Raw genomic sequence first — 13,090 nt, forward strand, 5'->3', positions numbered from 1 at the left:
ACCGACCTTAGCCTCGTTTTCGATTTCAGCGCGCGGCTTATGAATATTCTTCGAGAAAGGAATTTTTGAACCACGGTTAGCGATCTAAAGAAACCAGGTAGGAGTATATTTATGAACGAACAGTCTAGCTCGGCAAAATTTGCATACGTTGCAGTCTTTGAAAACAAAACCATACACACCAACAACAAATGAATAAATAAAATCGGTTTGCACTAGACTATATATATGCAGAGCCAAACATGAAATTATAGTTCGTTTATAGGCCTAGTAAACTCTGTCTGATTTCTATAATTTTGAAAAATAATACTATTTTCATCTCGACTCGACCATGGTACAAATTCTCTGCACCATCGTCAGTAAACACGCTTACAACGAAACCATTTTTCTCATTCAGTACAACAGTGTATCATTCTTGTTAACAATGTAGATTATTGATACTTGTCGTTTTTTCGTAATGTGTGTTATTTGTTTATACAGTGGCGGATCTAGAGAGAGAGAGAGAGAGGGGGGGGGGGGGTCAGGGATTTATCCAGCTTTTAGATGTTACTACCCATTTCATATTAAGGGGAATTTTTGAGAATGCAGTCGTGAGCTTCCAGGGGAGGGAGTGGGGTGGAGGACATCCTCAGATTATAATATCTCAAAACTGGCATGTAGGACTTTGATAATTATAGAAAATGACTTAAAACAATGTAAAATAATAATATATACATATATGCAATTCAAATGATGTTTGTTAAAATTCTCATACAATTTTTTGTAGTTTCTATAATTGAAGGGGAATTTTTACCTGTGGAAGGGGAAATATTCATTAGTTGTCAAAGGGGAAAGGTACCTTTTACCGGTAGTAAAAACAGTAAAGATAAATCTCTGGGGTTACCGGTTACGGGGGTTGCACCCCTCCCCCCTTCGGATTCGCTAAAGAGAGAGAGAGAGGGGGGAGGAGAGAATGACTATAGAATTATTAAAATCCTAGGCGATGGAAATTTTTTATACAATTGTGCGTCAACATTTCTATCGGGTGATGATAATTCATATTATCTTTTATATAGTTTGTATCTGTAATATTACTTTTTATTTTTAAAAAAATGAATTACTGGAAGTAAATCGGAATGCATTTTAAAACAGGATTCATTTTAAAATCAAGACGACAAGAGTGACAGATCTACGTCTGATAATTATACAATAACATTAATCCAAATTTGAATTTAGAAATACAAATTGATAGCATTCCTGTTAAGTTGTCGTTTAACTATGTTAACGTACGTTATAACAACTCTCATTTCAGTGGCGGATTTAAGGAGAGGGGAGGGGCGCAGTCGCCCCCCCCCCCCCTAAAATTTTCAAATTTCAGGTAAATCGTGGTATCTTGTTTACACAAATGTACTAAATGATAAAAGAAGCAATAATTTCTTCCACTCCCTGAGAAATGAATGACAAAATCTTTTTGATTTCTTGAATTACTTCATTGGGAGAACTTAGTTTTTTCCAAAAAACCCTTAAAATTTGTGTCATTTTACTAATTTCACCTTATTAAGAATGATAGAAAATAGTTAAAATGACTTAAATAGGAGACATAGTTTAAGCCCTATAAAATCTGTAAAATCCAGGAGCTTCCCTGGGTCCCCTGGTTTAAAAAAAAAATGAGGCAAAGCATATTTGACCAATTTTGCATGTTTTACAAACAGTCTGGGTGATTTTAGGGATACCATATCTTGTGTCATGATACTGTGTATCTTTGTTCCAAAAATCTAAAGAGATATTTCAAAAAACAATAAATTGGTGTCCCAAAATGTTGCTAAAAATGGCTAGTGTATGACTTCTAAACCATTAGCAGATGTGTTAAAGTAAAAAAAACCTGCGAGATATTTTTCTTAATATGTTTTTTCAACAGTTGATCACAAAGAAATGTTTATTCCACAAACATTGCTAGAGATTTCTTGTCTTTTTTCATTCCACCTGTTGTCTTTCATTTCTGAAAAATGCAATATGCATTTAATAGTGAATGAATTCTTGAATGTAATTTTGAATGCCAATCACCATGAATTATATTCCAGTCAATTTTATAAGCCTATTAATGTGTTGCACTCCTGACACAATATAACAACTATAATGATAATTAATTAGAATATTTTTTTTCAGGTCTAATTATGTGAAAATTTTATATGTTTTCTTTATTAAAGAATATTATTTATCATTGACCAAAAATTATTTCTTATGTGGATTAAAGTCATTTATTCTCTACTTTGACTACCATTTTTCATCCAAATTTAAAAATTATATTAGAGATATTTTAACGATTCCTTACATTATATTTTAAAAGAATATGAAATTTGTGTCTAAAATTCCTTCAATATGAGAATTTTAGTAAGTAGGTGAAATGAGGGCAATGTCTCCATGCATGCATAAAAACAGAACTGATTGAAACATATATGTCGGAAGTTATAGATAGTTGTTTTCAGTAGGACCTAATAAAAACAATGCATTTTAATGCAAGAAAAAGAATTTATTATCTAATACAACTTTAATTGAAAAAAAAAAAGAAGTAAACATTGAGTATTTTGACAATTTTTTGTAAATTTTGATTGAAAAACAAAAATTTCCTTACTAAAATTGATGAAAACTTCATCTGCTCAGATAATTTTCTCTAAAAACTTCATTTATTTCCCAAAATTTCATGAAATGATTTATGCCCTTTCCACTGTTGTAAATGAGTGCAACAAAAGTAGGTCAAATGAGGATATGTGTTATGCATGCATAAAAACAGAAATGGTACTAGAAATATATGTCTAAAATTATAGATAGTTGTTTTCAGTATGTCTGATATTAATAAAAAATGCATTTTAATATATCTAAACTGATTTTTTGAACAAAGTAGAATAAAACTTTAATAGAGTATTTTGACAATATTTCTTAATTTGATCGAAAAACATAAAAAAAAATCCACTCCAAAATTGATGAAAATTTCATTTGCTCCGATTATTTTCTCTAAAAACTTAAAATTTTCTCCTGATATTTTATATATTTTCTTTATAATCATGATAATTGATGCATGTAGTTATTGTCAGGAGTGCAACACAGTGAGGGAAAACAGGGGTGTTTATAAAAGTGTCTTTTAGTCCTTCAAACTGATATTTGAATAAGAAAATTATTGTGTGCTTCTTTCAAAGGTGTTACTCCAACATGGAAAGTAATTTATTTTCATTTTTGTTAATATTTCTTATAAATATAAAAAGTTTTTGAGCCATCCTCATAAAAAATAAGGGGAAAATTACCCCAAAAATCAAATATTTAAAAAAAAAACAAAAAAACATGTACTACAAAATTACTGTCTGGAATTATTGATTATTGTTTCTTACATCATTTGCAAAGTAAAGTTCATGTTTTGAATTTGTTTTTAAGTATTCTATGCAATGTGCTTATACTCTAGCATTTTTATCAGATTTTGTGAAAACCTGATGATATAAAGTCTGCAACTTTTTCAGTTCTTTATTGATTAATATAATGCCCTTTTGGATTTATGAACTTCAATGTATATACAACCTAAAATTACCAAAGAAAAATGATTTCAACTTGCTTGAAAAATGACAAAAAATTTAGTTTGTGCCTCATTTTTAGCTCACCTGAGCTAAAAGCTCAAGTGAGCTTTTTTGATCACTCGTATTCCGGCGTCCGTCTGTAAACTTTTAACATTTTTGACTTCTTCTCAAAAAACCACTAGGCAAATTTCAACCAAAGTTAGCACAAAGCATCCCTAGGTAAAGGGAATTCTAAATTGTTAAAATAAAGGGCCAGGCTACCATCCAAATGGAGATAATCAAGAAAAGGTAAAAATAGAGTAGGGTCATTAAAAAATCTTCTCAAGAACCACTTGGTCAGAAAAGATGAAATTTATATGAAAGCTTTCTGATATAGTGCAGATTCTAAATTGTTAAAATCATAGTCCACGGGGGTGGGATGGGGCCACCAGTGTTCCAAGTTGTGAGTAAAACGGTCGCATCTGCGACCAGAAAATCGATTTTGCGACTAGAGATTATATTTAAGTCGCATTTTTGCGAGTGGAAAAAAAATTGGGCATCCAGTAAAATTTTGTAATCGGGATCGAAAGTCGGAATAAATATTTTTCAGTCTTGGTCAAAACAGCGTTTGAATGCAATCAAGATGGCGGTAAAACGAGGGTTAAAGCACTTTGGATTTATCAGTAGTAAAAAGTAGAAGCCTCGGCCTAGTGCATGTAACGAAGAAATTCAAGAATCACACGGAGAAAGTTCTGCATTTAAAGATGACGTAGCTGTGTCTAAAGAAAAATGCAAAAGTAAAGGAAGAACCCCAGTCCTAATGGCTGAAGGAATTTTCGTAGTTGATATACAGAGATTGCAAAATGTGTTGCAGAATTTGTGAGGCCAATCAGCCAGCAACGTCCACCATTTCTGGACACCCATTGTCCGATTTCACCACAACCTGGTGTACATCTTTCAAATGTGGAAGTGTGACTATTCACGGTAACAGTTAATCTCAGCGAGATTCGTCGAGGCTGGATATTTGAACTGACGCCTCTTCCGAATCTCAGACCAGTGTCACATAAAGTGATTCGGGAAATCTTGCCTGAACTTCGGCCGCTCGTTGCGATTAAAATGGGTTAAATTGAATTTCTTGTCCTCTTCAACTTTTCGCCTCAGACATCCTATTAACTCCCTATCACAATGAAACATGCATTTCTTACCTTTACAAAGTGTAAATCCCACAGTAATTGAAGTTGGCTATTTTCGAAGCCATTGCAAACGACCACCATTTCATATTTTACCTTCTCAACACTGAAGAGTTCTGATAGTTTAGGACGCCTTCAAATAGATTGATTAAATATTACACAGTTTTCTTTTTATTGCTTTTAATTTTTATGCTTAAATGCTTTGTACAAAGTAATTGTCAACCAGTAAGTTCTGTATTTTCAATCATAGTACAAATTGTCATGAAGTAGTATATTGGAACTCTTCAGTGTTGAGAAGGTAAAATATGAAATGGTGGCCGTTTGCAATGGCTTCGAAAATAGCCAACTTGAATTACTGTGGGATTTACACCTTGTAAAGGTAAGAAATGCATGTTTCATTGTGATAGGGAGTTAATAGGATGTCTGAGGCGAAAAGTTGAAGCGGAAAAGAAATTCAATTTAACCCATTTTAATCGCAACAAGCGGCCGAAGTTCAGGCAAGATTTCCCGAATCACTTTATGTGACACTGGTCTGAGATTCGGAAGAGGCGTCAGTCCAAATATCCAGCCTCGACGAATCTCGCTGAGATTAGGTAACAGTAAGAGACACCTCTTTGTCCGTGACTGCATTATTAGCAGTAAGTCGAGCGGGGCAACTGTTCCTGCTAATTTTCACAGGATGTAGTGTTCTTATTGATGCTGGTACTGATTGTTCAGCAAAAGATCCAACAAAAGTAGAATCTCTTATTCGAATAAGCAGTGAAGGCCCACTTATTGAGGACTTTAAAGCAAATCCTTGTGTGGAACGCTGAGTTTTCTTCCCCAGAAGCGTACTGTAAAATATACAGGATGGCCCAATGCAATACAACTTTTGCCAGAGTAAATACTCGACTTGTTAGCATCAGCATGTTTCACAGCACATTTCTATTCAGTTTAAAAATAAAACAAACAAAACGCATACATGGGTGTATATTTTCTTCTTGAAAGATATTCAAATTAAAAAAAAAACTTGTAGGTCTTATTTACAAAATCTTTTACCATGGCGAGTAGAAATTTTGAACATGGTGACTAGAAATTTGAAAATGGGAACCAGAAATATTTCTAGGTCGCCATTTTGCGACCTGATAGCAGATGTGACTTGGAGCACTGGCCACAATAGGGGATCAAAGTTTTACATACAAATATTTAGGGAAAATCTTTAAAAATCTTCTCAAGAACCACTGAGCCAGAAAAGCTGAGATTTATATGAAAGCTTCCTGATATAATGCAGATTCAAGTTTGTTAAAATCATGCTCCCTGGGGGTAGGATGGGGTCACAAGGGGGATCAAAGTTTTACATACAAATATATAGGAAAAATCTTTCAAAATTTTCTACTCAAGAACCACTGAGCCAGAAAAGCTGAGATTTATATGAAAGCTTTCTGATATAGTGCAGATTCAGGTTTGTTAAAATCATGGTCCCCGGGGGTTGGATGGGGCCACAATAGGTAATCAAAGTTTTACATACAAATATATAGGGAAAATCTTCTCAAGAACCATTGGGCCAAAGAAGTTCACATTTACATGAAAGCTTTCTGACATAGTGTAGATTCAAGATTGCAAAAACCATGGCCTCCAGAGGTAGGTTGGGGCCATGATAGGGACTACGGTTTTACATGCAAATATATATGGAAAGTCTTCTGATATGGACCAAGGTGACTCAGGTGAGCGATGTGACCCATGGACCTCTTGTTTTTTAAACCACCCATCTAGAGAGTGCATGCACACATATCTTTTCGTCACGGCAAGACAATTTTGGGGCACTTCAGGGTTTGACATTTACTTATTTGAGCACTAGACCAGTCGGGCTACTTCAAATGAATTTTACTAGACCTGACTTTATATCCACTAGCCCTGACCAACTTTCCAGAAAAACCCCCTGATAGTTTCTCCATATTTAAATTCTTCATGTAAATGACAAACGTTTACGACGTAATTTATTAACTTGATAAACACTTTATTATAGTCAATTCAATTAAACTGTTTAAAATTAACATCGAGTAGATGTCGTAAAACATAACTACCGACCGCGACTTATTTAATTATTAGAACTAAAAATAGAGATTATTGCACCACACGGTTCAAGATTGGTAGTTTCTTGTTTATTATTTAACACGACCAGTCGGACTAGTGAATCAACATTTTACCCGACCGGACCTATCATTTAGTAGACTCGGTCGGTCGGACGTGCCTTATAATAGTGTCAAACCCTGCACTTTCATTGTATCATACTATGGTAGTAATACTATAGAATAATCATTTAACCTCTTTAAAAGTTAATACCTGCTGCCTTGATTTTAAACTATGCAATCAACATTGTGAAATAAAGAACAATTACATGTACAGGGTTGTCACAAGAAATTATTGAAGACGAGTCCGGACTGGTGGTTTATAAGCAGCTTGAGTCCCACGTAAATTTGACGAGTCCCATGAAAATTTGATGAGTCTCATGGATATCTAATGAGTCTTTCTTATATAAGATAATTAAAATGTAAAGTAATACAAAACATGTCAATTTTAAGATTTATTTTTAATCATTCACGGCTTGGCCACGGACGATTAATTGTCCACGCCAACAGAATTATTTCCCCCGAATCTCCTATCATCACAACAACCCTATTCAATACAGGTATCAACACTTCGCGAAAGTTATGTCCTTTGTCCGCCATCTCCCTGATAAAAATCGTATTTCCCTGCGTTGGCCTTTGCAATTTTCTTATCTGTAGCTTTGACATCTGTAATTTTTCCATCAATTGCAGTCAACTACAATAATGCCCCAGATTGGGGCAACCCATTAACTTGTATGAAAACTTGGTAATTGGCTAAAATTCAAAGTAATAACATCTTGCATTTGGTAAGGTAAAGAAGGAAAACTTGGTTTTTGACTGACCCCGCAAAGGGACGTAACTCGCGGCGAAGTGTTGATACGTGTATATTAAACAGCATTTTAATCAAATAATTATTGTAAAATAGATGCGTACTAGTTTGTTTGCCGATGATCTGAAAAACCTACCAAAGTTTACAAACTACGCTACTTTCGATTCCAATAAAAATGGCTACCGCAAGACAAACATTTGTAAAACAACCAAATAAAGTAATAACTAATATTATTATATAGCTAATAAATAGTCTATTATAAAATCTGCGTAAAATCTAGAGAATGTTAGCGTTCAATATCTTGAGAATTTATTGAACGCTAACTTTGCATTGCGTAAATTGTGTGCGTCCGAAACATTCCGAGTATGAGCGTTTAATATTGACATTACCGTAACGACGTAACAAGCCAAAATAGCAGACGATGGTCCTCCGAATCTGACAGAGCCGGTATTTGATATCATATTCATTTATTTAAACAAAATGTTTTACTGTACATAAATTATGTCCCCATTCACAAAATCAGTTTGCTTCATGCACTAATCTGACTAGATCTAATGACGGGTTTAATTATTGAACAGTTAAGAAATGCATGCTGGTATTGCACACCTTCATCTTTGATGCCAATATTGATGAATTCTCGTCTATTTTGGAGTATTTTGAGTGAAAAGGAATATAATTTAAGAACTAAATATTTCAGCTATATAATAAAAGGGTTACTGAACTTATATTGGTGAATATATGCACGAGCTTGCGAGTTGGCTTGTTGGCTGTCAAAATGCACTCGCAAGCTCGTGCATTTTCACAGCCAACTCGTGCTAATATTCACCAATATAAATTCAATAACCCTATAAGATTAAATAACTGCTAGTGGCAAAACGTTCTTCATTTTGCATGTTATCTAATTATATTTTGAATATATATATATATTCTAATTCGCACCTAATTGACTGATGCTAAACAAACAAGTCGGATTGGGACACTGTGAACTCGGTGGTATTATTTCGGTTCACTAGAGCATAACATTTTACCTAGATTTTTTCCTACTACGAGTTTTAATTGATACAAAATATCGGCTGCTATGAAAAATATGATTTTTACTCTGAGTCCGTGACTGTCACTGACGCGTCCGCAGGACTCGCCATATCAGACAAACTTGGTCCCAAATGAATTTTCCGCATCTAGGACACAGATTCTTGCGTTTGTGACAACCCTGCTAATTGTTTATAATAACAAATTTTTTTTTTAAATATAGAGAAAAAAGGGCATGGCGCAAGCCAAAAAGGGCATGGCGCAGCGCCATGCTAGTTTGCTAAATATATTTAACACTAGATCTATGTGTGTGTGTGTGCATGAAAGAGGTCCCAGTGTAAGCTAGTTCTGTGTTTCCAAAAATGTAGATATATATATATATATATATATATAATTTATATATATGTTACAGGAAGGGAAAAGTGTTTGACATGATTTTAACATGGAATTTCCTGTATACCATCATATAATCTACCATTGATTGTAAGTACTATAGCTCTAGTACTGTATACCTAATCCAGTAATCCTCATCACATGTGAAACAATACAATAACTTTATTACAGGTAGAAGTTTAACACTGTCTTTTAGTGAATTATGACATTACATGATGACATCAACATGATTATTTTGTTTCGTGCATTAATCTACATGTTTTTGAAATTATTATTAGTTCCTGGTCTACCTCTGATGACAGCGCACCTTGAAATTCCAAAAGACGCTTGAAACATCCACTGAAGTATCACGATGTCAGGTTTCCCATTTGACAGTTCTTGGTTGATGGTTTTACTTGCTACATGTTATATTCCTAATGGAGTAAACTCAGCAGTTTTGGTGAAAAGATGGACAAAGGTTTGTGTGGAAAACGTGTCGCCCTGTACACACACTAAGTCAGAAGATCTCAGTGTCACCCTGTACACACACTAAATCAGAAGATCTCAGTAATTTCCATTTTAGTCATGTATTTCATTATCAACAGAAATTCATATAGAGAGTCTTGTTGATCTGAGCAGAAAAGACAATTTAAATTATTTTTGAATCCAACTTTTTCTTGATTCTATATACAAGTAGTTTCCTATAATTTCCATCTGGTATTCATGGTATGCTTCTGTTAATTTTTATGCCCCCCTTTGAAAAAGAGGGGGCATATTGTTTTGCAACTGTCGGTCGGTCTGTAGACCATGTGTTGTCCGCTCAATATCTTGAGAACCATTCACTTGATGATAATGAAATTTCATATTTGGGTTAGTTATGAGTAGAAGAGGATCCCTATTGTTTTTCAGGTCAAAGGTCAAGGGTCAATCTACTCTGGACATAGGAATATAATGTCCGCTCAATATCTTGAGAACCCTTTGCTTGAAAGACATCAAACTTAATTGGCACTCTGGTACATCCTAAGGAGTAGATGACCCCTATTGATTTTGAGGTCATATGGTCAAAGGTCAAGGGTCAAACTGGGCATAGGAATATACTGACCATTCAAACGTGGTACACTGGTACGTCTTCAGGAGAAGACGACCCCTATTGATTTTCAGATCACATGGTCAAGGGTCAAACTGGACATTGGAATATACTGTCTGCTCCATATCTTGAGAACCCTTTGCTTGACAGACATTAAACTTGGTACACTGGTACATCTTCAGGAGAAGATGACACCTATTGATTTTGAGGTTGCGTGGTCAAAGGTCAAGGGTTAAACTGTACATAAGAATATACTGTCCACTCAATATCTTGAGAACCCTTTGCTTGACAGACATCAAACTTGGTACACTGGTACATCTTCAGGAGAAGATGACTACTAATTATTTTAAGGTCACATGGTCAAAAGTCAAGGGTCAAATTGGACATAGGAATATACTGTCTGTTCAATATCTTGAGAACCCTTTGCTTGACAGACATCAAACTTGGTACACTGGTACATCTTCAGGAGTTGATGACCCCTATTGATTTTTAGGTCACATGGTCAATCCACTCTTGACATAGGAAGATATTGTCTGCTCAATATTTTGAATTGATGATACTACTCTCAATTAAATGATGTGTGTGCGTATAACCCTTTTCAATTTTGCACCATGGGGGGTATATGTGTTTTACAAACATCTCTTGTTTACATTAAAAGTTGACCACCTTTTCCTTCACAGTACCAATGAAGACATATTTGTACATTAATTATGTAAAGCATCTTTCAAATATTGAGTAGCACTCTTAATTAAGAATCACAAGACTGATGTATCAATCATTACGAATCTTACCATGCTTACCATTCTTTCTTGCACAGTGCACATTTATATGCCTTTTGGCATGTAGGGTAACAAAAAAGGACTTCCACTGTTTCATGGCTATGACCCAGGCCTTTCATCTCTGCTTCAACAGTCCATGACCATGTATTTTGGAGGTCTTATTCTTCCCCCTGGCATCCAATGCGGGTCCATTTTGTGGTTGAATCGCTTTTCTGTCAGACAATGTATCATTCTTGGATACAAATATATCAATGAATTCTGAAGCAACAAATTGTAGATTTTTCAAAATGATATTGCTTTGATGAACAAAACAAAAAAAGTAAATTCATAATGATATATGTATTACAAACATCCTCATCTTGTGTATTAGACATATAATGCAAATGTCTGTCTGTAAGCTTTCCTGTTTTTGACATGTACCTTGCACACTGAATTTGTGGCTTAGAACCATTTAACCCTGATCTTTAAAGTGATTCCACCATCATGTGACGTCATAAGATTTTGTAAAATCAATGATTTATAATTTGGATTTATGCATGATAAGGATCATAAAGTTTGTCTTTTCCAATAGTTATGATAGTTATTGGGAAGAATTTTGTTAAACATAAAATATTTCAAAGTCTTAAGTTACTTTGTGTGTGTGTGTGTATATATATATATATATATATATATATATATTTATTATATAGCTAATAAATAGTCCAATATAAAATCTACGTAAAATCTAGAGAATGTTAGCGTTCAATATCCTGAGAATTTATTGAACGCTAACTTTACATTGCGTAAATTGTATGCGCCCGAAACATTCCGAGTATGAGCGTTCAATATTGACGTTACCGTAGCGACGTAAACAAGCAAAAATGGCAGACGACGGTCCTCCGAATTTGACAGAGCCGGTATTATGTTTTACTGTACATAAATTATGATGTCCCCATTTACAAAATCAGTTTGCTTCATGCATTAATGATGGGTTAAATATTGAACAGTTAAGAAATGCATGCTGTTATTGCACACTGGCAATATTGATGAATTCTCATCTATTTTGGTGTAGTTTGAGTGAAAATGGATATAACTTAACAACCAAATACTTTAGCTATATAATAAAAGGGTTATTGAACTTATATAGGTGGATATTGGCACTCGTTGGCTGTCAAAATGCACGAGCTTGCTCGTTCATTTTCACAGCCAACTCGTGCCAATATTCACCGATATAAGTTCAATAACCCTATAATATATATATATCCAAATATGAAAAATTGCCTCAGTGTCCGGTAATCAATAGGTAAAATATTAAATAAAATATGACAACACGTTGTAAAACGTAAGCGCTTTCATTTTTAAAAAATCTTCAGACGTTTTACATAATTATTATGTTGTTATGACTATAACACTATAATGACGTCACAATGCAGAGGGAGTCATTTGGAGCGTATTATTGTGACGTAATACAAAGAATTTACATTAACCTATTAAGCGTAGCTCTAAATGAGCGAATGAAATATTTTTTCTTTTTCTCTCCTTTCCACTAAATTGTCCGTGAAAAGTTTGTAAAAAGGAAAAATGTTAAAATGTCCATTTCCACACACGTCTAAATGTTCACTCAGTTTTATTTTACGGTATTCTGGTACTTGAATGTGTTGCTTATGTACACAAAGGAGAGAAAGCACTTACGTTTTACAACGTGTTGTCATGTTTTATTTAATATTTTACCTATATATATGAACAATCAATGATATATATTTCAAAATATTGAATCCAAGGGCAATAACTCTGTTTTCATTGATTTCTTCATTGGGCCCATAATGTGATAGGTTTCATTTATTTTGCACAGATGTTTTGTATATTTTTGTACAGAAAGTTATATGAAATTGTAATGAATATTTTATTGCAATATCACAATAACCAGCTTCTGTGAAATTTTGATAATGCTGTTGTACTTTTGGAAATTGCAATTTTCTGACATTGACATGTATGTCTCACATCTTAAAAAGTCATGACCAATAGATATAATTTATTTGCCAATATATTAGTTTTTATTGCGATAAATGGAAACACTTTCTATACTTTCATCAGATGATAATGCAAGTATGGAGTTACCTTAAGGGGAAAGTATATCGTGACCTTAAACTAGGTAGCCAAACTAGCCATGACCTCAATTAGAAATGATGACGCTAAATTATATGACATAGCAAATACCCT

General features: G+C 34.0%; 1 protein-coding gene across 3 annotated transcripts in view; it reads left to right on the forward strand.

Annotated features, from left to right (window-relative positions):
* LOC130052831 (uncharacterized) overlaps positions 1-13,090 on the forward strand; it is a 112,262-nt gene that overhangs the window by 57,687 nt on the left and 41,485 nt on the right. Inside the window, exons 3-4 of one of the 3 annotated variants that reach the window (XM_056158917.1) lie at positions 9,066-9,136; positions 9,325-9,503. In XM_056158917.1, coding sequence (XP_056014892.1) covers positions 9,399-9,503 — 105 coding nt within the window. In that variant the 5' untranslated portion in view covers positions 9,066-9,136; positions 9,325-9,398. Of the gene's footprint in view, positions 1-8; positions 98-4,138; positions 4,503-9,065; positions 9,137-9,324; positions 9,504-13,090 lie in introns of those variants that run through there. The other 2 variants (XM_056158916.1, XM_056158918.1) reach the window with 2 other exon arrangements.

The sequence above is a fragment of the Ostrea edulis genome, chromosome 3 (genome assembly GCF_947568905.1).
Source record: "Ostrea edulis chromosome 3, xbOstEdul1.1, whole genome shotgun sequence".
Classification (NCBI taxonomy): Eukaryota; Metazoa; Mollusca; class Bivalvia; order Ostreida; family Ostreidae; genus Ostrea; species Ostrea edulis.